The sequence below is a fragment of the Tamandua tetradactyla genome, chromosome 6 (assembly GCF_023851605.1).
Source record: "Tamandua tetradactyla isolate mTamTet1 chromosome 6, mTamTet1.pri, whole genome shotgun sequence".
Lineage (NCBI taxonomy): Eukaryota > Metazoa > Chordata > Mammalia > Pilosa > Myrmecophagidae > Tamandua > Tamandua tetradactyla.
Window position 1 is genome coordinate 57,691,701 of NC_135332.1, and position 23,761 is coordinate 57,715,461.

The following is a 23,761-nucleotide window of genomic DNA, read 5'->3' on the forward strand; positions in this document are numbered from 1 at the left end:
CCGCCCCCTCATGAATATGTAATTTTCCCTAGCCAATCACCGACCGGAGCGCCCTTCGGCTTTCGAGAGTCTCAGTGCGTGAGTACAAAAGCAGGAAGAAGGTGGAGCGTGTTCGTGGCGCCCGGAGCGCAGGCGTCAGGGGGCGTGGCGAGACCTCGGCGCATGCGCCGTTACGGCCTTCCCAGCAGCCTCCTCTGCAAGATGGCTGCGCGGGAATCCGTACTCCTGTTGGTCTGAGGAAACGCCAGGTGACGCGTTCGCCGCCGTGTTCCAGGTAACAGGGCAAGCTGGGCGGGAAAAGCAGAGGTGCCTCCCCACCGACTGGCCTAAGCCCTCAACCTTCTCATCGTCTGTGAAGTTCCGAGACCCTGGAGCGGTGCGAGGTCTCGGAAACCCCGGGGGGAGGGGCAAAGTGAACCTAACTTGCCAGGCTCCGAGCGCCACTTGTAACTTGGTTTTCTCCGCAGCTCCGCGTTGTTCCACGAGATAGCAGAGGCTGAGCCCTGACGGATGCGATGGCCGCCGTAGTGGCCAAGCGGGAAGGGCCGCCGTTTATCAGCGAGGCAGCTGTGAGGGGTAACGCCGCGGTCCTGGATTATTGCCGGACCTCAGTGTCAGCTCTGTCAGGGGCCACGGCGGGCATCCTCGGTCTCACCGGCCTCTACGGCTTCATCTTCTACCTGCTTGCCTCTGTCCTGCTCTCCCTGCTCCTCATTCTCAAAGCAGGAAGGAGGTGGAACAAATATTTTAAATCGCGAAGACCTCTTTTCACAGGAGGTCTGTTCGGAGGTCTCTTCACCTACGTCCTGTTCTGGACATTCCTCTATGGCATGGTGCACGTCTACTGAAATGGGGGCAGGGTGACTTTTTAAAAAAAAAACACATTGGGAGGACAGTTGCTAGAAATTAACACCGTGTAGACTTAGTTTTTAAGTTGTTGGATTTGCTGCTTGTTCTGTGATGTTATAATTTATATCTGAAGATGAAGAGCCTGTATTATTCTTCAGATTAAATGACGCGTTGAGAAACATTGTGGAGTTCTTTTCTACCTTAACACATCCTCCCTGTTATAGGTACAGAATTATCAAGATTTGACACCTGAACAGCTGGGACTGTGCCTTAGTCAGCTGTTATTTCTTTGCGTTTACATATAAACTATACAGAGAGGGGCTGCCAGGGCCCAAGATAAGGAGGGAACATATTGTTAACATCCTAAGAACTAGTAATAGTTATATTTATTAAGTGTTCCCTATATGCCAGGCACTGTTGCTTATTCTTTACACTCATTATCCCATTTAAGTCTTGAAATAACCATGTGTGGAATAGATGTTGTTATCCCCCTTAGATGAGAACCTGAGTCTCAGAGAGGTTAAATATCTCTGCCCAAAGAGGCTCAGCTAGGAAGAGGCAGAACTGGGATTCAAATGCAGGTTTCTTAATTGCACTTGCTCTCTTGGTGTGCTGTCTTGTCACATCTAGCTCTTTTTTCCATAATAATTAAAGTTAAGCGTATTTTTCCATAATATTTCTAGTGAATATTAAATAGACTGTTGGGACATTTAAGCTAAACTTCGGATTTTATTAAATGTAAATGCTTCTGTGTGTCAGCCCATGATCTTTTCAGGCCATGATCCCTTTTTTCAGAAGGGGACCTGAAAACCCGAATGAATGAAACTCATTCATTTCCTTTTTTTTCTTTTTTTTTTTTGCATGGGCAGGTACTGCAAAATGAACCCGGGTGTCTGGCATGGCAGGCGAGAACTCTGCCACTGAGCCACTATGGCCCACCCAAAACTCATTCATTTAATCAGGAAGTAAATATTATTGCATTAGGGTTATAATAACGAGCAACATGTTTGTGCAATTTATAGTCTTAGCTGAGGAGACCAGCATTACCTCTCATTTCACAGTGATAAGTGCTATGAAGGGAGTACTAGTGAAATGTATCACTAGTACATTACACTAGTGATAAGTGCTATGAAGGGAGTATTATGAAGTACCCTTCATAATACTATGAAGGGTATGGAGGTCAAGAATAGCTTCCTTGAGAAAGTAACATTTCATCTGAGACATGAAGATTGAATAACAACCGAGTAAAGTATGAGGAACGGGTTATTTGCAGGAAGGGACATCTGTTAGGGTTGTTGGGAAGGGAGGAGTTTGGCCTGTATCTGCAGAGTAAAAGAATAAGCAGTTGTGAGGTAGACCTGATCAGGTCATGAGAGCCATAGTGGGGAGCTTGGTCTTGATCCTAAGAGCAGGGGGATAGCCTTTGGAAGTTATAGTCGAGAGATGATTTCAGATTTGGATTTTTTAAAAAGGATCAGTTTTAGATCAGAAGGGGATCTGAAGGCCTAAACCAAACCCCCTTTTATAGGTAGTAGGTGGCTCATGGCCCATCATCTAATGCAATAATATTTATATCTAATAGCAGAAATGGATCTGGGACCCAGGCCTCCTAAATTCCGTTTTGGATTCTGCACCATCTTTGCACAGGAGACCAAGGAGCTCCTGTCACAGCTTTGCCTCCCTTTCCTAAAGACCGCTTCTGAACCCTTTCTCTGCCCGTCGCTGAAGATCCTCACATACATGGTTTACAAATACACATATGTTCCAGCCCCTCACAATCCTCTCTCAGCCTCTTCTCTGGGTTGGAAGGGAGTATTTATTTCTGATACATGGTGAGGAGGAAACAAAGTGGATTCTAGTGGGAAGGAGGAGATGAAAACATGGGGGATAAGTGAGCGGACCTTAGTTAACCAATCCCCTGTTGTTGGACACTGTTGTTTTGTTTTTTTTTCTTGAAATGTTCACTTATTATTAAAAAAACATTGCAATCAATGTCTTCATATCATTTTTGAGGGAATTCAATAAGCCTCCAGGGCAGATAGTAAAAGCTTAATACCAAATGCTGACCATAGTTTTATCAGATTATACTCATTGAATGAAAAGTACAAGTTTTATCAGTGCCTGCTTAGTGTTAATTTTATTTTAATGTTTGCATATTTAAAGATAAAATGTTTCATTTTTTCATTTGCATTTCTTTGCAAGAAAACGAGCAACTTAATATCCTATTTGCTAATTGTTTCTTGCCTCTGCCTCTTTTGGTCTTCTTGTTCCTCATGCTTTCTGCTGAAACAGAGTGCCCATGAAAGTTCAGGCATGAAGAGATAAATCAAGACATTTAAAGTTGACACCTTTTATTGTTTTTATAACCAGATAAAAATATGAGTGAATACATATATTGGGCAGGTCCCAGAAAATGTGTGCCATCTTCTCCCCATCCCCCCCCCCCTTTAATTCTGTGTGGCTTACGGGGAAGCAGTTGGCAGAATGGTGAAGTCTCTTGGAGAGAACGTGTTCTTGGGTCCACAGGAGAGTATGCTCTGAGTTGCATCACTTGGGTTGGGGGAGAGGTTTGGAAGTAAGTGGAGTCTTTTCCAGACATACAAGATGCCATTCCAAGTGGGGTGACTTGAGGTGTCTCCAAGGCATGGTAGCCTTTAGTTGGTGTGCTCAAAGTCACCTGGAAAAGTCATGTTTCCCCTTAATGACTGGTCCCCCATTGGAGCAGCCAGCCACTGAGAAAGAAGAAGAACTGATGGGGGGAGGGGGGCAAAAAGGCAGCTGTGTGTGACTGATCAGTCCTCATGGCCCCTGCATCAGGAGTAGAGGGCATTTTGCTCTTTCATGGCTGGTCCCTGTAAACACAACATTGATAGCACCCGATTTACAAATTTCCTGTTGGCCAGCATCATGGTACTCCCAAGGCATAGAATAACTCATTCATATGGAAAATACTAGGATGGTTGATTCAGGCTAGGGTCAGAACATAAATAATTTGTATGACCCTGGGAAGAGCAGAATGGAAAGAGGCTCTTGAGAGGTCAGTGTTGTCATCTGCCTAATGAGGCAACCAGTGCCTAGAGGGAAAGGGGCTTTCCCAAGTTTGAAAAGAGCTCAAGTTCCTGCTTCACTTCACCCACATTCAAAAAAAGTTTCTGAGGGCGTGCAACGGTGGCTCAGTGGCAGAGTTCTCATCTGCCATGCCGGAGACCCAGGTTGGATTCCTGGTGCCTGCCCATGGGGAAAAAAAAAAAAGTTTCTGAGCCTCCCATTCATGCACCAAGATTATGCAAAAAGGTGGAGGGGAGGAGAGGACTATGCAAAAAAAAAAAAAAAAAAAAAAGCCAACTGGTAGAATATGCAACAATGTGCAGAAGCTGTAAGAGACCTAAGTACAGGGCTCCTGATACACAGTAGACAGGCTACCTAGGAAGTGTTGCTAGACTCAGAGAAACTTAGGTTGAGTAAGTCCTTTGTGACAGTAATATTTCATAGGGGCAACCCTTACAATTAAGCAGTCAACTTAATTGCCAGAAATCCTCATAAACCAGTAAGGATAATGGATGACATCAAGCAGGGGAAGTAGGGAGAAACTTCTAGGAACTCTCCAGATATCTGCTACTACTCTCCCTCTGAGCTCCAGTCATACTGTTTCCATCCAGTTCCTTGGTTGCTCAATCCCACATCAAGGCGTTTTTTTACATATATGGTTTCCTTACCTGAAATGCTTTTCCCATCATCTAAACTGCTACTCATCTTTCAGGTATCAGTTGATATATCCATCCTCCTTGGGGAAACCTTCCCTGGCTTACCCCCCTACTCCTTGTTGAAAACTCAGAGCATCCTATTCAGTCTGTGACGTGATCGTTTGACTAAGATTTAACTCCCTATTAGACTGTGAGCACTTGAGGGCAGGGAGCATGGCTGAATTGCTCACCCCTGTATTACCAGCATTTAGTCCCACACCTGACACATAGTAGATACTTGGGTATTTACTAAATGAACAAATAACTGGGGAAAAAATTTTCATTCCATTATGAAACAGTATGATTGTCCCCAGATCATATGACAGCCGCCAAGCAATTCCAAAAACAGGCTGAAAGAAACCAGACCAAATTCTAAGCAGCCAGGATTCGGTAAGAACCCATGCCTTGTACCTGTCCTCCCAAACATAAAAGTAACATGCTAGATTATAAAAATGCAAGGATTTGCCTTACACTAAAGAAGTTAAACACCTTTGTGGATCACGCTGACTTTTCACCTTCAAGTCAGAGAGTGAGTTGGGTTTGTTGACAGGTTCCAGGACAACCCACGGCGAGGGACTGTCTAAAAGGGTTCCTGTACTGCCTCAACGGCAGCCTCACCAGGGACCTTCTACCAGGCAGCTTCTGATGATCCTATCCAAAGGCCACACAGAAATGATGCTTACTGCCCCCGTTTTTATGCAGAGGAGAACGAGGCTCTTCTGACAGGAGGGAAGCCTCAGAGAAAAACCTTCCCAAGAGGATGCTCCCTCATGTCCAGCACCTGGGACTTGGCAAGTAGACAGCATGGCAGGACATTTCTGCTAGGGTTTAGACAAATATGATGGGTTGGAAAGAACTGAGCTAGCCTGGCTCCTCAAGCCCAGCGTTTAGGCATATTTCACCATGGGCATTCTTGACACAAGAAGCTTGGACTACTATGCAGGCATCAGGAAGGCCCACTGCCCGACTGAGTGGCAACCAAGTGGCTTCACAGCAGGGTAAAGAAGCCTCTTGGAATTGGTGACACTGGTTGTCCTTGGGGAACAGAGGTGGGCGCTTTTCACTGTTCTTTTGTTACTTACGAATTTTGAATCTTACAAATAGTACTTAGTCAAAATACTTAAATTAAGCATAATGCCACTTTCCTTGTGGGGAGAAGAGCGACAAGAGGGAGGATTCCTCTTTGTTTCAAGGTAACACGTATAAGTCTGACCTAGAAATTGGCTCAACCAACCAAAGCTGGCCTTTTTCTTCCTCAGAACCAGGACTTTGCATATCTCCTTTTCAGGGTTTCCCAAACTGTAATGTGTACACGAGTTACAGTGTGGACTTGAAATCTTGTTAAAATGTAAGCTTCTGATTTAGTAGGTCTAGGGAGGGGCCTGAGACTCTGCATTTCTAGCAAGCTCCTAGGTGATGCCACTCCTGCTGGCCCACAGACCATACTTTGAGTGGCAAGGTTCTAAAGCCACAGAGGGAGGGAAGCAGCAGAGTTCTGCAGCGTGGGAGTGGGGTAGGAACTGGGGGCTTAGATCTGGACTCCCTAACAAGTTTGACCTCCCTAACAACTATTTACACCTACCAAGTGAGCATTTCCCACCCACTCTCTCAGCACTTCAGACCAAGCCTCTGGTGGGGGGTGACCAGGGCAGAGCTGCCCAGCCCTAAAGAGCCGCAGGAGCCAAGCCACACAGGCAGATGCACCTCCCATATGGGCAAGTCATTTTTCCCAGAGCTTTCCCAGGCTGGATGGTCAGAACAGAGCAGGAGCCTCCCTGCTTCCCCTTACCCATCTTTACTAGAAGCCCTTGGAGTTTGCCTCTCCTCTTTCCTAGTTGCCTCCTGGGCTACATTTAAATTTTATCCATAGAGGCAAAGCCAACTGTTCCCTTGGATGTTAACCAAGAACTTTCTCTGAGGAGCCATCAGTCTACAGGGATCTGTGAAATCCTCAGGTAGCAGCTGGAGGATGGCCAGTGGCTGGGCCTGGCTGGGATGCCTCTTTTGGCTCTGGAGGGAACTGCACCTGTGTTGCCTTCCCCTAGCGCCAGATCAGTGTCTCAATTAAGTGTCTCTTGGATAGGGTCCAGCCCACCTCAGGCAATCAGTAAATATTTGCTACACGAATGAATTAATGTCCAACCAGGGTCTCAAAAAACATTAAAATGCTCTAGTCTTGACACTTCCAAATCTGAGTCACTGTGGCCAATGAGTGGCTTCTCTCCTCAGGCAACAAAAAGCTTGTAGCAGTTCACACAGTGATGCATGGAAGAAGGCTGTGCCCGGAAGCCGCTGCCCTAGGCAGGCACGAAAAATCCTCTTCCCAGGTCGGAGCAGTTGGCTATTCTGTCCCCAATGCCTTTCCTGAATCTCCTCTCGGCTGATGCCTCTGACTACGTCTCCACTGTCTGCAGGGTCTGCAGCTGCTCCACAGTCACCTCTCCATTCCCCAGGTGGCCAGACCTGTGTAGGAACGGGAGAGGAACACAAGAGGCACAGAGGGAACCCATAGCCAGGGTTCCTCCCTAAAGGCAGACTCTTGCAGCAGCTTCTCGCTAGCAGCAGGCAGGGAGAGCATTCTCAGCCAGAACTGAGAGGGGTACTCTGTCGGAATCCCTGGGTACAGCCCCAACACATGGAGGGACACAGGCTGAAGTCTTTGGAGCTGCCCCAGCAGTGAGCAGCAGCAACCACAGTGGCAGCCGGAGCCAGGGCCCATAAGCACTGAGCCTTGCACAGCAACAGGCGAGGCTGAACTGAGACCAGGCCAGCCCCCAAGCCAGCAAGGGCCATCCTTCCCCCTCACAGGCTAAGGAGTTCAGGCGGGCACGCAAGAAGCCAAAGTCAGCCCAGGAAGCACCAGCACATTCAGTGGGCCCTGGCCCACTCCAGCCGGATCCCCCAGCTTCCACTGCAGGCCTCCAGCCTCTCTGCCTGTACTTGTTCCTATCCATCCTTCATCTTTCCCCTCGGTCCCAGTGTATTTCTCACTCCATCACCTAGGCCCAGCTCCTCCTGGCTGAAGGTTGCTAATCCCTGAGTCATCCAGAATGGAAGCTGGGGGCCAGAGGAAAGTCCAGGGAGGGCCACAGAACTCCCTTGGGATTTGGCTTTTAAAAGGAGAGTCACAAAGCCCTAGTCTGAGCCAGAGGGCCCCCAGCATCCAACCCCCACAGGAAAGAAAGGAAAGCCAGGTCCAGAAAGGGCCAGGCACCTGCTCAAGAGCACACAGCAAGACAGAGGCAGAGCAGGCCTGACACCAGCCTCCTGACTCAGCCGGGGCTCTTCCCTGTGCCAGGTGTCACCCTGCGTAAAAGGCCAGGCTGCTCAGGGCCTCTGGGCAGTGCCTGGGGAAGGGCAGCCTGAGGTCACCTTTCGGCACAGCCACCACCCTCCTGGGGTTGGGACAGTTCCAGAATTTCAATGCAGAAGAGGAATTTAGGGAAATAATCTGACTGGAGGGAGGGTGGAGCAGGGATAAGGGCTTGCCCCGTGAAGAACTAGACCCCAAGACACATGGGCTGGGTTCAAATCTCACGTCTGCGATTTGTTAGCCAGAACTGGGCAAGTTATTTAACCATTCTTGAGCCTCAGGTCCCCCATTAGTAAAATAGGGAATATTAGTATTCACCTCGTTAAACTGTTGAGAAGCTTAAATGGGTTAATATATGCAAAGGGCTCAGAGCAGGGCCTGGCAGAGTAAGCGCTGTGTTATGATATCATCTGAACGCTGAGCTGGCACAGCAAGCACATTTATTGAGGGGGCTTGGGGAGCTAATGGAAGTCACGAGGAGCCAAAGAACCACCCCACCACCCCCAAACCAACTGGGATGGGGTCTCCTAGTCCCCACCCTGCCTTGTGGCCAGGTCGCCCCAGAGCAGAACACCCGCCTGTCCCTGCAGGCCCCAGTCCTCTCCTGCCCCGCAGCCTCTGCCGCTCCTCACCTGGCGGGCTGGGCGCAGCCCTCGAGGAGCTGCTGGCACACGCAGCCGTCCCCCATCGGGCCACTGCCTCCGTCCTGCACCTCGGGCCGCTCCCGCCGCTGCCCGTCTGGCTCCCTGCGTGGGCTCTGCTTGCCGCCCCGCGGCCCCGGGCCCGGCCCCGCCGCCACCTCGGGCTCCCAGGCCCCGGCACGCCGCGGGGACTCGGCCAGCCGCGCACGGGCCTCCCGGCCCCTGGGCAGGACACGGCCCGTTACCCCCCGGTTGGCCCATGTGGGCAGCATGGCCCTCCAGCAGCTTAAGGGAGGCGGCCTCTCAGCGTGGGCCCTGAGGACCCGCTCCCCCTGCAGGGGCGCCAGCCGGGCTTCCTACCCGGACTGTGCTCGGCTGCTCTGAGGGCACACGCAGGTACACACACACACACACACACACACACACACACACACACACACACACACACACACACACACACACACACACACACACACACACACACGGCCAAGCCAAAGGCCAGACCCACAGCCTGAGGAAGCCTGGAAATATGCTCCCGCAATGGAGGGTAAAAAAAATGTTTTTTTCTTCCCTTGCCACTCTAGTTTCCCTCAACCCCAGCCCACCAGAAATACCAAGTCCAAGAACCCTAAAACATAAGTGCTGAAAAGCACCATATGTCAATCAGCTTTCATATCCCAAATACAAGAAAGTGAGACACAGAGGCCTGGGACTCGTCCAGAGTCACACAGTCAGGCAGTGGCCAAGCCGGGCCTGTGAGCCAGGTCTCCTGCCCACAGCCTGTGACTTTGTCTTCTGAGGCTGCTCTGAGACCGGGTCCAGTTCTGTGGAGCATGTCCTTAGAACATCCCACCTCCCCTGACCAGGGGCCGTGAGCTCCCATGGTCCCCCTGCCTCCACACCCCAAACGCCGATATCCAAATCACATGAAAGGTTCTAAGCTAGACAGAGGGAGGCTGACGGGAGAAGTGAGTGAACCACAGGGGAAGAAGCATAACTGACCTCACTTCCTCGTACTTCTTGCCGCGGTAGAAGTGGCTCTTTTTAATGAGGTAGATGAGCACCAGGTCACAGAAGAAAGCTCCCTGCAAAACAGTTGGGGTCCCTGACTCAGGGGGGCACCCAGGTAGGCTGGCTACTTTATGTACTTCATACCATTTAATCTGCAACAATTCCAAGAGAGAAGCATCAAGGACCCCATTTAATAGAGGAGGAAATGGCTCAGAAAGGGGCACACTTGTCCAAGGCCACAGAGCAGAACCACGGTTAGAATCTAGTCCCATCGGACTCTACAAGCCTCACTCTCTCCCCTACCCTGCGCTGACCCCACTGAGTCATTCATCCAACAAGTGTCTGCTGAGCTCCCACCGCATGCCAGGTGCTGTACTGAGGTGCGGGGGGGGGGGGGGGGCAAAGACAAGGCAGACCCGCTGGGGCCTCTCCCATGGCTGCAGGAGAAGACGGGACAGAGGAGCACATTCTACAAGGAGAGGACAGAGAGAAGACCGGATTCCACTCAGCCTAGGGATGGCACTTGGGCTGAACATTGAGGGCCAAACAGGAGTTTGTACTAGGTCAAGAAAGCCAGGGCAGGGCATTTCAGAGGTAGAAACACGTGGCAGAGTCCACAGGAGCTGTGGGGGAAGAGCTGGAGACGCTTCTGAAGAGGTGGAGGGGACCAGCCTGTAAAGCTTATTAGGCCGTGGCGTGGGCACTGGGCTTGGAAGGCACTGAAGGGCTTTCGAGTAGGGGCGTGACAGGGTAGAGTTGTAGCATTTTAGAAAGATCCCTCTGGGGGTCAGCATGAGAGGCAGATTGGGGAGGGGGACGGTTGGGGATCCAGACCTGACCAACTGGGAGGCTACAGCCATGGTCCGGGAGAAAGCGGCTACTCCTGCGATAAGTCAGCGGGGACCCACTCCCAGCTCACCGTATGCACCTCTGGCCAGGGAGAGTGCCGATGCCAAACTCCTCCACCAGAGGGCGACTGCACCCAGGGCACAGGGGGGAGCCAGGACCGTGTTGGCTGGAGGATTGAGGAGGGTGCTTGCGGGAGGGTAGGGAGGTGGGTGATGGTGGCCACCAGGTGGAGCTGGTTCCTGCACACCTCCTTCTCCCCTCCCTACCCCCAGATGCCCAAAATATTATCACACGCACCCCATCCCCACCCCGGGCCTTGACACCTTCTCCCGGCCACCACTGCCTTCATCCCACATGCTTCTCCCGCGATGCCCTGCGTTCTGAGTTTTCCCACCTCCTGAGAAGGTGATGGCTGAAGGCAGGCCCCTCTCTAAGAATGTTACAATTAAATATCCAGGGTTCCCAAACCAAACAACCATGACCGCTTGCCCTCACGAGGAATCCATTTGAGCTTCACTTTTATCTACCACTCTTTGGGGGCATGGTCTCTGTATGTCCTGCTTTAGGTTTTAAGTTTTCTCATCTTAATGAAAAGTGAGACCTAAGTGTTGACAGGACCCTCCAGTGTCTTTCTGTCCACCCAGGCAGAGGAATGGGAGAGAGGCTTCCAGAAACCTTGGAAAGGGGCTTGCTGCATGGATGAGCCATTCACTAATGACTCCCTGTATCTTTTAAAACCTCTGCAAAACCACAAAGGAAGATTACACAGATTCTGACGAAGGCTTTCCCTGTCCCCAGCCATCCTTTCCTCTCCTTCCATGAGCCCCCCTCGGCCCAGCTGAAACCACTGCCAGGAAGCATCACGGAGCTGCCCTCCCTGCCGGGCACCCCGTCAGCCCAGTGATTCTTGCATTTAGCAGTATGGAGACATTTTTGGCTGCCACAACCGAGGCAACTGTGACAGGTATCTGAGGGGTAGAGGCCAGAGATGCTGTTAAATATCCCACAAGGCATAGGACAACTCCCACACTGAGTTATCCAGCCCAAAGTGTCACTGCTGCTGAGGTTGGGAAACCCCGCACAGCCTAATCCTCCTCCTTTCAGCAGAAATGGAGATGGAGGCTTAAGAGGTTCTGGGCTGACCTAGGATTCCAGAAAAACTCCAACCCACACCATGGCTGGGGGCTGACCGACACCCTACCCAAGGCCCCAGTGCTCCAGGCAGACTTCTCTCAGCAGTCACTGCCACGTGGGGGCAGCGGGCAGGGAGTGAAATGCTAGAAAGCCCTCTTTCCCTACAGCTACTCTGATCTCGCCAGCCCTCATCCTGGCTGGGGCACTGGGATGGGTTCCTGCCGGGCCTCCCTCTCCCTCGGGTGATGCTGTGGGCCAGAGGGTGGGGACGGGGAGGACGGGGCAGGTACTCACAGCTCCCATGAGCGCCAGCCCAGAGCTCACGTTGATGATGGTGGGGATGATGCTAAACTTCCCAGCCTGAAGGGTGGAGGAGGCAGGCTGAGCGCAGCGGGCGGCCAGCGGGTCCCCAGATCGGGTCCAACCCGAGCCACCCGGGCCCTTCTCCCCAACATCCCCGCCTCCCACCGGCCAGCTGAGCAAGGGAACGTCCACACACCTTGCCGTTCACCATCACATCAAAGCGGATCCCATAAGCTTTTATCAGGGTGCGGAACTCCACCCCAGCTGCGTCTCGGTAATATTTGGCAAACCTGGGGGAGACAGAGCCCCGGGAGGGGTGACGCAGCCTGCCTGGGCCTCCCCTGTTTTGGCCACACAGTTCAGCTGCTTTGGGGAGGGCTCACAGACCTTCTCATTGAGCCAGGTATCAGAGTCCTCCAAGATTGTTTACATGCCTGCCAGACATTTTCCAAGGGCAAAGTGCATTCTTACACAACCTGGGATAGAACCACCCAGCAAGAAGCATCTCCTCTGTCCCTGCCGCTGGGCGGAGATCCACGCTTCCCCTGGGCCGTCTCTCCCTGTGCCTCCTGCCCGGGCACCCACTGCCTCCCCCAGGAAGGGCTGTCACAGCACAGGTGCCCAGAAAGGACATGACACGGCCATTACCTGAAGTTGTACCCGGAAGAGATGGACTTTTCTGCAAATTTGTTGTCCAGACGGCTAAAAGAATAGTGAGGGTTGCATTCAGAGGGAGCTTTATCAAGGTCACAGTCCCATTCGATCTGAATTCCTATTACACCGCCCTTGGTGAGTGACAGAGAGAGAGAGAGGGACAAGGGTCAGCGCACAGAGCTTTCTGGAGACGGACACAAGTCACAGATTGCAGATCAACTGAGAGAGCAGCAGGTGGGGGCAGTTTGGCGAGAGGGTGAAGGGGATGACACAGGCTCTAGCCTCCCAACCCACCCCATGCTTCGGGGGAGGAGGGAGCTACCAGAGTGAGCACCCACTAAGGGATGAGCACGTCCCACCTGTGCCAATGGGCACTTCCGGCTCAGGCTCAGCTGATGCCCCAAAGACTAGGAATCTGTAAGCAGAGGCCAAGTGTGCCCACGTCCCCAAGTGTGCAACGGATGGCCTCTGCCTGGGGCTTAGAGAAGAGGCCCAGAAACCAGCTGGCGACCCTCTGCTCTGCCCTCACCTGAAGGGTGTCCAGGGGTTAAGGCTGAAGAGGCAGGAGGGGGGATTCTTTGGAGAAAGGTGTTGGGGGTTCCTACAGTCCCCCCCACAGAGGAGGGGGTGCTCTTTCCCCTGCCTTGGGCTTCGTGAGGAAAGTAAAAACAGGGAGCTCCCAGTGAGTTTCAAAAGCTCTCCCTGGATTGGCGGGTGTGCCAGTTTGAAGCTGTCATCAGAAAAGCTGTATCCCAGGAAAGCCATGTCCTTTGGAGAGAGCGAGTGCCACATTCTTGTGGGGGCAGCCATGTTTCTTTTAATGCTGATTCAATATTGTGGGGTGGAAACTTTGACAGGATTATTTCCGTGGTGATGTGACACACCCAGTTGTGGGTGAGACCTTTTTGATCGGATGGAGAAGTGACTCTGCTCATTCAAGGTAGGTATTAATTAGTTTAACAGAGTCCTTTAAAAGGGGAAATGTTTTGGGGAAACCTCAGATGCAGACACAGACATTTGGAAATACTTCAGAGCTCACACAGACAAGGACATTTGCAGATGCAGAGCCCAGCAGTCACGTGGGCTCTTCCCATGAGATGCTAAGCAAGCCAAAAACCTGGAGGAGCTAAGTGAAGGCCCACGGATGCTTAGACAAGAAACCACTGGCATCAGAAACTGGAAGCAACAGAACTTGGACCACAGACGACCAATGTGGCAGACATCGGCCTTTCTTGAGCCAAGTTCTCTCTCTCTGGATGCCTTAGTTTGGACATTTTTATAGCATCAGAACAGTAAACTTGCAACTTAATAAATTCCCTTTTTAAAAGCCGTTCCATTTCTGGTATATTGCATTCCAACAGCATTTAGCAAACTAACACAGGGGACGAAATGGCATCTGACTCAAGCTTGAGACAGTGAATGGGGAGCAGTTGGCATTACACCCAAGGAGGCAGAGTGGACAGAGCGAGTGCCTTGGGAGCCTCCCTCTGTGACACGGGCCACTGGGAGGGAGAGCCACCCAGAGGGGACACGAGACCCCAACAGAGGGTCTGGGTGGGGCAGACCCCTAGCTGCACAGGAATTGAGTGTTGAAGCCCATGGGAGCACCATGTCATAGGGATTACAAGGTCAGGTCCACTCTGCAAGTGACACCTGCATCATGATCCTGGAAATGCCAAACAATCCTACACACAGGAGAAGCCCAGGACTTGGGGAAGCAATGGCACCTGCAGAGGGTCACATCACTGATGACGCCCCAAAGTGATTCAAGCCCGGGCCCGCCCACCTGTCCTCTCTTCCTCTTGCCCTCTCTGGTCCCGGTTGAAGAGAGGCCTGGGGCAGGGACTCCGGGACAGGGTCCAGGTCCTTGGCGCCTGTGTCCCCACTCCCCCCACCCCATCCCTCCTCCCCGAGAGCCCATGAGCACGGTGCAGCCCAGCTGTGTCACGGTTAGTTCTGAAGACGGCGAGTCCTCAAGGCACATGTGTTTGTGGGGCCACCCGACCCCACAGTCCCTCCACGCCCCCTCCTTGTGGCAGAGAACACGCTACCCACCTCCACGGCCATCGCCTGGAAGCTGCTCCCAGCCCAGCGGACCACGGACCCCAGCCGGAAGATGGGGCAGTAGTGGCTGTCCGGGCCAAAGCGACAGGTCTTTAGGAAGGCGCTGTCTTTGGTGTCCAGCACATTCGTCCTGGCAGAGGCCGAAAACAGCCGGGGAAGTGAAGGTGAGGCACGCAGGTCCCAGGCTGGAGACGGGCCTGACCCCAGGGTGAGGACAGGCCCCGCACCCCAGGCCTGACGGTCCATCAACCAACACCCCACTCCATGCAGGGCCAGCCCTGCCCCACCCCCAAAAAAGCGGGTCAGCAGGGGCTCAGCCACACACGGGCATCACACACCCTCGCACGCGAGGCCCCCAGGCCTGTGCACAAGGCCCTCTGGGGGGTCCCAAGCCCCCCACCAAGGCCTTGCTCCCACAGCCCCCACAGCTGAGCCCCACATACTTGGAGAAGTTGAATTTGGGGAAACGAATGGAGTTCTTTATGTAAACGGTGAAGTCCTCAGCCTTGCCCAGGAGGGGCTCCCTGAAAAACCAAACCGCAACAGCCTGTCGGGGAGACCCTGCCTGCCCCGGCCTCCACGTCCCCCCGGCCTGTGGCAACAAGGGCCGAGGCTCCGTTGGTGCGGGGGCATGAGGCCTCCCTGGGGTCTCCTCATGGGCCCTGCAGAATGAGGAGACACCCCACGGTGGGTGTCTCCCACCCCCTGGCCGGGGCGACACCACACAGGACAGGGAACTGCCCGGGCCCGAGGCGCGGCCACTCACGTGGGCTTGGACTTGGCCTCCACGGGGCACCAGGCGAAGATCTCACAGGTGCCCGTCTCCGCGCTGCCCTCCCACAGGCAGCGGCCGGTCTTCACTCCTGGGGGGGGGACAGGGGCAATGCCATGGCCTCCGGGCTCCAGGCCCCTCCATGCCACCCCTCCCACCGCAGGCCCTCACCATTTCCGGCCACCACCGCCTCCCCGGGGGGGCAGTCGCTGTCCTTGGAGCACAGGGCGTCGGGAATGCCTTCTCGCTGCCAGGGGAGAGAGGGCGCCAGGGTGAGGAGGGGCCCCCTGCCGGCCTCCGCTCAGAGCCAGGCCCCGCCCCAGGGCGAGAACAGGGCCTCTTTCCCTGCGCTTCGGAGGCCCGGACTAGAGCTCGGCTCCCAGACCACGCCGGGGGTGGGCAGGCAGCAGGCACACCCCTCCCGGGGCCCTGGCGCAGGTGGAAGCCCCCCCTCAGGGGAGGGCTAGACCCGCTGCGGCTGGAGGTCGGCCACCCCCTCCCCGCTCCGGGTGCCGCGTCAGACCTCAGCGCACGTGTCCTGCCGCTGTTTGGGGGTCACGATCAGGTTGGTCATCACGAAGAAGACGCTCTCTCCCTGGGGAACCAGAGGGGGTGAGGACCCTCCTCTTGGCCTCTTAGGGCAGGGGGTGGGGTCTCTGCTGGGTGCTGGGGAGGGAGGAGCCACAAACTATGGTGGATATCCCCATCTCCCTGCTGACCCCGGAGCCGCTGGCCAGATGTCTTTGGATAGGTCCCTTCCAGGCCCACAACCCCCAGCTGCCCTACCCTGCAAACTCTCCTTCTGACTCAGCCCCTGGGGTCCGAAACCCCATACGGGCGAAGAAGGGGCTGTGATGGAGTTGGTCCAGCTGATTCTGAGCAGGACAGGGAATCATTTCCCGGGACAGTGGCTAAGAGCTAGGTGGGGGTTCCTCCAAGTGGGCCCCCATTTGCCTGTTGTGAAACTAATTGTTCCCTGCGTCCCCTCACCTAAAGCAGCCTGCAAGCTCTCTGGACACCATTTGATCTCAGAAGGCTCAAGGGTTCTTTGCCCAACAGTCAAGGGCAGGAGTGGGAGAGGGGAGTGGGGCAGGGGTGCTGGTAGGACCTGGACGGGTCTCTATCTGCAAACCCTGGTGGCTGTCTTGAGCCAAGGGACGTCGTGCATGGCAGCCCCCTGGGGACCCAGCTTCTCCCTGTCGCCCCGAGCCAGGCCCTGGGTGGGGCTCTGACCTGGGGCGGGATGACGTAATCAGCCACATCCCAGAGCCGCTCGCCCAGCTCCGAGGTGTTGGTGAAAGCGACACCCTTGACTTTGGTGATGACGGAACTCTGCAGGGAGGTGTCCGTGTCCTGGTAGCCCTTCTTCATCAGGAACACCCACCTGCGGGGAGGGGGCCAGCGGGGTGGCATCAGCCACACTGCTGTCCTCAGGGAAGGTTCCCAGGATCTGGGTGAGGCGCCTTTCCCCCAGCTCCTGCCCAGGGCCCATCACCCCCACCAACGCCGAAATGCAGTCTTGCAAGCAGCAAAGGCTACAAACAACTCCAGAGGCAGGAGCTCTAACGAGGCCAGAGAGAGACCACGGGTCTCAGGAACTAAGGCCCTCGTGTTGGGCAGGTCTGGCCTGAAACTGGCTCAACCATGTCTTGCTGGGTTGCCTCGAGCAGGCCGATTACGTCTCTGAGCCTCCATTTCCCACGTTACATGGGGATGTGGTGAGGATTAAATAAGAGGGTACACAGCCTGAAACGAACCATGCGGTAACATAAGACAAATGCACACTGAGAGGCATTCTACAAAATAGGAGTACAACATCCTCTTCTCTTGGTCATCAAGACCACAAGCAACCAAAGAAAAACAGATCATTTGGATCTTGCCAAAACTAAAAACTTTGGCATCAAAGGACACTATCAAGAAAATGAAAAGATAACCCTTGGGAGAAAATAGTTGCAAATCGTGTATCTGATAAGGGTCCACTGTCGAGCATACATAAAGAACCCCTACAAACTCAACAGTAAAAAGACAGCCTGATTAAAGTGGGCGTAGGATTTGAATAGATATTTCTCCAAAGAAGATAAATCACCAATAAGCCCATGAAAAGATGCTCAACAGCCTTAGTTCTGAGGGAAATGCACATCAAAACATCAATGAGATACAATTTCACACACAGTAGGATGGCTATAAACAAGAAAAAGGAAAATAACAAGTGTTGGAGAAGATGTGGAGAAATCAAGACCCTTGCACATTCCTGGTAAGAATATAAAATGGTTTAGCAGCTATGGAAAAATTTCAGAGTTCCTCAGAAGGTTAAATGGAATTATCATGTGACCCAGAAATTCAACTCTTATATATACCCAAGAGAACTGAAAAACATATGTCCACACAAAATATGCGAAGAATGTTCTTAGCAGAATTGTTCATAATAGCCAAAAGGTGGGAACGACCAAAATGTCCATCAACTATGAATGGATAAATAAAATATGATATATTCATACAATGGGATCTTATTTGGCCACAAAAAGGAATGAAGGGTGGTGCGACGGTGGCTCCGCAGGTAGAATTCTCGCCTGCCATGCCGGAGACCCAGGTTCGATTCCCGGTGCCTGCCCGTGCAAAAAAAAAAAAGGGATGACGTACTCATACACGTAACATGAATGAACCTTGCAAATACGCTAAGTGAAAGAAGCCAGGCACAAAAGACCACAAGCTGTATCCTTTCATTTATATACGATGGATAGACCAGGCAAATCCATAGAGGCAGGGAGTAGGTAAGTGGCTGTGAGGGGCTGGGGGACAGGGGATTGGAACTGACAACGGATGGGTCCTGGCTTCTTTTTGAGAGGTTGGAAATATTCTGGAATTAGATGGTGATAATGGCTGCATAACATTTTGAATATAATAAACACCACTGAATGGTAATAATTTTAAATGGCTGAAATGATGAATTTTATGTTATGTGTATTTTATCTCAAAAAAATGGTTTTAGAAAGTCCTATACTCTTCAGAAACTGTCAGTGTCATAGAAATACAAAGAAAGACTCGGGAATGAGTCCAGATTAAAAGACGTTACGAAGACACAACACGGGTAGTTCAGGGGTAGAATGTTGGGAAGACCCGGGTTCAATTCCCAGCCCATGCACTCAAAATAAAAGGAGAGAGGCATGACAGCTGAATGCTGGGCATGGTTTCAGATTTTCTTTTGCTATAAAGGTAAGTGGGACATTTTATAAAAGGTTTATAGATTAGATCACAACATTGTCTTAAAATTAATTTCCTGATATTCACACTTGTACTTGGGTAAATGAATTCATACTTGTACTTGGGTAAATAAGAGAATTTCTTGTTTTTAAGAAATACACACTAAAGTATTTAGGGCTAAAGGGGCCACATGCCTGTAACTTAAACAGCGCAGAAAAAATACATACATATGTACACAGGTGTGTTATGTGTGTGAGGAGCGAGAGAGTGAGAGAGAGAAGGATCACGAAAGTGTAGAAAAATGTTAATATTTGGAATCTAGGTGAAGGACAGTTTTTTTAAATTTGTCCTAGTCTTGTAACTTTTCCATAAGTCTAAAATTATTTCAAAATTAGTACTTTTACAAAATGAGATGGCCTGTAAAAATTGCGTGGCACAGAGAATGGATTCAATGGCACAAGTCCCTGCTGCTGGTGCTGTTACTGTAAGACACTGTCCAGGTCAACCCCTCTTGCTAAAGTGGGAGAAACTGAGGCCCTGAGAGGGCAGAAAGCCCCCTGCCTGTGGTCACGGTGTGGGGTGGTGGAGTCCCCTGCACCAGCCAGGATCCCAGCAAGGGTTCCCTGTACAGCAAGCGCCAACCGGGACATGCTCACCCCTCCCTGCTGGGGGCAGAGCCGGGCAGTCACACGGCCAAGGAGCCAACCAGCCACTCTAGCAGGAGAGACTCGGCATGCTGCACAAAGGCAAGGGGCCACTTCATTTATTCTCTCGTTCATCCTCTACCTGTTTCCTCAGCAGTTAAGTGAGGCAGGGCCCTGCCCTCATGGCGCCCGGGCTGGGGGGGGGGGAGTCAGACACGGCCATTAAGCAGATGGTCCCCCAAGGTCTGAAGGATGAGTGGGCGTTGGCCAATGGAACAACGCATGCAGGGTCCTCGGTGGGAGAAGGCCAGGCGCCTTAGGATACAAAGCTCAGGGAAAGCTGGACCCGGCCTCCAGGGAGCGAGGTGAGACACTTCCAGAAGGAGTGTCTGCAGCCAGGAAATGAGTGTAAGAAGGTGTCACTTCCTGCCTCCACCTGTTTCTCCCAGGAGAGGAGAAGACTCTGAGCAGACCCAGACTGAGCAACCCCAGTGAGCTGCCCCCTGGGCTGGTGGCCGCAGCGTCTGCCAGATGGGAGGGAGATGGGGAGGCAGACGGCCAATGGGCTCGGGTGGTGGAGGCTTCTGGCAGGACCCCCGGCTGGACACCAGAGGCCAGCCACGGATGGGAGGAGGTGACTGGAAGTGGCTCGGGAGCATGCCAGGCTCATGACTTGCCCAGGCCCAAGCGTGGCACTGACGCTCAGTGATTATAAATAACTTTCCTGGCCCTGGGACCACTGCCAGGACAGGGCCCCCGGAGACTCCGAGGGCAGGCGACAGCTGTGCTCCCCTGCCCCTTTACATCCCTGCCCTTCCCAGGGCCCTCAGCCTGGGGGCTCCAGCCCTTGGCAGAAGGAGTTGCCCAGGGAGAGTCGCATAAATCAAGAAACGCAGCAGCAACTGCCCACATCTCATCAGAACCGGTGGGGGGGGACAGACCCCCCTCCTTACTCCCCACCCCAAGCAGGGTCCAGACCCCCAACTACAGGGAACACGTACCCACGTGCAAATTGCGCAGCACGGCCGCCCACCGCCCGCCCCTCCCCCCCCTTCCCGGGAGCCCGGGGGAACTCACAGCACCAGGTACATCAGGATGGAGACCTGCAGCAGCCGGTAGAGCAGGCCCACCTTCTTGTTCTTGGCGATGACGTACTTTTCCGTCTTGTAGTCGAACAGCGACAGGAGGAGCCCCTTCCAGCCCGCCTGCCCCATGCCGCGGTCTCACCGGGGCCTGCGGGCTGCCGGGCCCCCCGCGTGCCGCATGGGGAGCGCAGCCCTGGGCCGCGGAGCCCGCCGCCCCTCGCTCGCCCGCCTCCCTGCCTGCCCGGCCGGCCGGCGCGGTCCTCCCACCTCGGCACTGCGCGGCTCTAACCCGCAGGGGCCGGGCGGGCGCCGAGGGCTGCGAGCCGCGGGGAGCGTGCGGTGGCGGTGGCGGTGGCGGTGGCTACTAAAGCCTCCGGCGGGAGCTGCGCTGGGACGAGTGCTGGAACCTGGACTGCGACCTTGCCTCCACCACTTCCTCCTCCTCCTCCTCCTCTTACACAGTGACAGCAGCAGCCCGTCCTCCCCAGTCACTGGCCTGGCGGGGACACTCCCTGAGTCTGCAGGACTGCACTCCCCGGGCCCGGAGTGGCTGTCCCTGCTAGGGGAAAGGAGCGCTGGGCTGCAGGAGTGAGGGGGCGAGGAAAGGAAGGGAGGAAGGTCTCCTTTTAAAGCAAAATCTCCCTATCCTTCTTCACTCCCAAAGAAATCCTAAAGGTTCTTCCAAACAGATGGGGAAGCTGAAGCCTGGGGCAGCGGGACCTACAGCACAGGACGCGGAGGTGAAGAAGGAACAAAGAACATTTACAGGCAAACACAATAGGTTTCTTGATTCTCCCGGTGCCAGGACCTCCCGGGAGGCAGTGCTCTCTTGTTCCCTAGGGGAGTCCTAGCTCACCCGGCTCTCTAGGGGAACCCCAGCAGGGCTGGGAGTGACTCAGAGGATGCCTCAGCCGGGGGCTGCCTGAGTCCATTGCAGTCAAATGGGTCCTTCCACTGCAGCAGTTGCTGCGAATCTAAAACCCCACACTCCCGGGGAGTCAGCTGCCAAGCCGTGACAAGTGCAGAGAATGAAGAAACCTGACCCACACCCTAGGCACACAGTGGGGAGTGGGGTGGGGGTGGGGTGGGGGATAGACACAGGCAACTGAGACCTAGATCACAAAATACACTAAGGAGAGCCCATGCACCAACTGTGTGAGACGGTTCCCCAAAGAAGAGACACACCTAACGCAGGCTGCTATTTACGGTCACACTCACAGCACATGTAATTACAGGGAGACCAGCTTTAGAGCTCATGACGGGATAGGAGAGGCAGGTCTGAGTGAGCTGTGCCTTGAGGAGCCATGTGAGCCCCACTTCTGCCCTCCGCCATCTGCCCCCACGCAGTCCTGCTCCTCTCCCTAGCCCGGGCCCACACTCCCCAGGAGCTCCCTTCCCTGAGCCACATGCTCTTGGAGAGCCTAAGGTCCACCAGGAAAAGCCCCGGGGCAGTAGATCTTCGGTTTTAGTGTGCATAGGAATCATTTGGAACCACAAAAAAGCAAATTCTTAGGCCACACCCCTGATATTTTCATATACTGAGTCTAGGATGGAGGTCTGGGGATCTGCATTTTGTTCTCAAACTGTCCTTTGGGAACCATAGATTTCGCATTTTTTCATAATTTCAGCTCGTGTCATTTCCTCAAAAAAGCCCGCTCTCATTCCTACCCACCAGCGAAGCTCCCGGCCCTCCCCGACACCCCGTCTCTCTCTGATGGAGCGCCCAGGTCCGCTATGACCTTGCTGCCCTGTTTGCTGGCTGTGAGACCCCCCCCCCCCATCAGACTGTAAACTCCGGGCGGGCAGGGAGCCTCTGAGCAGCTCCGTCTCCCAGTGCCCAGCACCATGGTGGCCCATGCATGTTTGCTGAGTGAGTGAACAGGACACGAGGCCTGCACTCAGAAACAGGGAGGGGACTTGGAGCTGCCCTGTGTCCCAGTCATGACTGGGGGCTTCAGAAGCTGCAGCCATCCTGGGGGGCAAGTTTGGTCGCCAGTTTTGTCCAACCTACAGTCCTGAATTAGGATTAAAAGAAACAGCTGCCTCTACAAGAGCACATCAGGATTCAAACATGGCTTTTCTGGGTTCATAATACTTTCAAACTGGCACACCCCTCAATCAGGGAAAACTCCCATTTCTCCAAGGATGAATAGAAAGAGCTTCCAAGAGGAAAAACATCAGCTCCAGGTAGGTAGCTGCAGGAGTTGCCAGCAACATGGCCTGGTCGCCACGCCAACCTCCCAAAACGCACAGATTACCCTTCACCCTTCCAGCCCTGGTGAGGGTGAAATAAAGTCTTCCCCTTAGCCTGAGAGGTTCAAAAATGCTTGTCTCAAAATTAAAGGAAACAAAATAGAAATAAAGAAAGCACACAGACCATAAAATAATGACTCATGGAGTAGAGGTTCTGATGTTACTTATTAATAATACAACATAGTTCTACTTCCTACCCCCCAAGAAGAGAGCTCATGCAAGGCCTGGAGGTAGGTGTGAATTTGTCCCAGGGCACAAAGAAAGGTCATTAGGAGACAAGGAGGGACTTGGAGGACCACCTGCAGACCCAGCCTTCCTTCTAGAGTCCTGAGTGTCTTCAGATGGCCAAGGAAAGGCAGGAGAATGGGAAAAGGTGTGGTGTGGGAAGGGTTGCACAAACGGCCCCACAAAGCAATTAATCCTTTTTCTTCTGCTCTGGGAAGTCCTGCTACAACAAACACTTCATCAACAGACATTACTGATGCACTTGGGAAATAGTAGGTACATTATTAATGCTGTTTACGTATAGCCAGTAGGAAAAAGGAAGTTCCTCTCAGCATTTCCCAGCCCATCAGCAGCCCCTTTGGTCCATCTTAATTGATGGGTTGTATTCTTTACTTAGCTCCCCAAATTTGACCTGGGTAAAAACTCTAGTAAGGTATCAAACACTTAAAGAGTAAAAAGTCAAATGTTAGTTCACTGCATATGTGGTATTTAAAAGCCTAAAGATTCAAACTTGAGTCAGCCAAATCCGCGAAGCAGTGACAACTCCAGCACGGTACATCTTAGAGCAAAAGACATCTTCTTCCTCCTGCCCCTGGCAGCCACTTCCCCTGACAGCCTTCCTGACATTGGTCACATCCATCTCCTCTTCTCTACTCCCCTCAAGCTCTAAGGGCTATGGTGGTAATACACTGACAGTGGAGGATCCTCATATAAAGAGAAATCTTCAAATAAGACACCAAGAGCTTACGACTTCCCAGCATTCCTGTACACGAGTCTGACAGAATTTATACAGTATTGCCATTACTATTCACCCAGAAATTCCTTAAGGGTATGAAGCACGTCTCTCTCTCTCTCTCTCTTTTTGTTTTTATGTTTTATAAATAACCTTTAATATGATAAGACAGTTGATACAGCATATTTAAAGACACAGGTCTTATATAGCCATTATATTAGGTCAGCTAGACAAGGAAAAGGTTAGGAAATATTTGAATGCTTATTACCATAAAATTGAAGATAAAG

General features: G+C 52.9%; 2 protein-coding genes across 2 annotated transcripts; one reads left to right on the forward strand and one right to left on the reverse strand.

The window, feature by feature from the left end:
• Positions 1–138: 138 nt before the first annotated feature.
• Positions 139–1,028, forward strand: EMC6 (ER membrane protein complex subunit 6). Its single transcript, XM_077165570.1, has 2 exons — positions 139–274; positions 468–1,028. The coding sequence occupies exon 2, from the start codon at positions 516–518 to the stop codon at positions 846–848; it is 333 nt and encodes a 110-aa protein (XP_077021685.1). The 5' UTR covers positions 139–274; positions 468–515; the 3' UTR covers positions 849–1,028.
• Positions 1,029–3,183: 2,155 nt separating this feature from the next.
• On the reverse strand, positions 3,184–20,418 carry P2RX5 (purinergic receptor P2X 5). Its single transcript, XM_077165571.1, has 13 exons — positions 20,256–20,418; positions 16,567–16,717; positions 15,857–15,928; positions 15,505–15,580; positions 15,328–15,424; positions 15,005–15,085; positions 14,553–14,691; positions 12,492–12,628; positions 12,040–12,133; positions 11,835–11,900; positions 9,549–9,631; positions 8,538–8,768; positions 3,184–7,055 (listed from the first exon to the last, which is right to left on the reverse strand). The coding sequence occupies exons 1-13, from the start codon at positions 20,390–20,392 to the stop codon at positions 6,986–6,988; spliced, it is 1,434 nt and encodes a 477-aa protein (XP_077021686.1). The 5' UTR covers positions 20,393–20,418; the 3' UTR covers positions 3,184–6,985.
• Between the last annotated feature and the right edge of the window lie 3,343 nt (positions 20,419–23,761).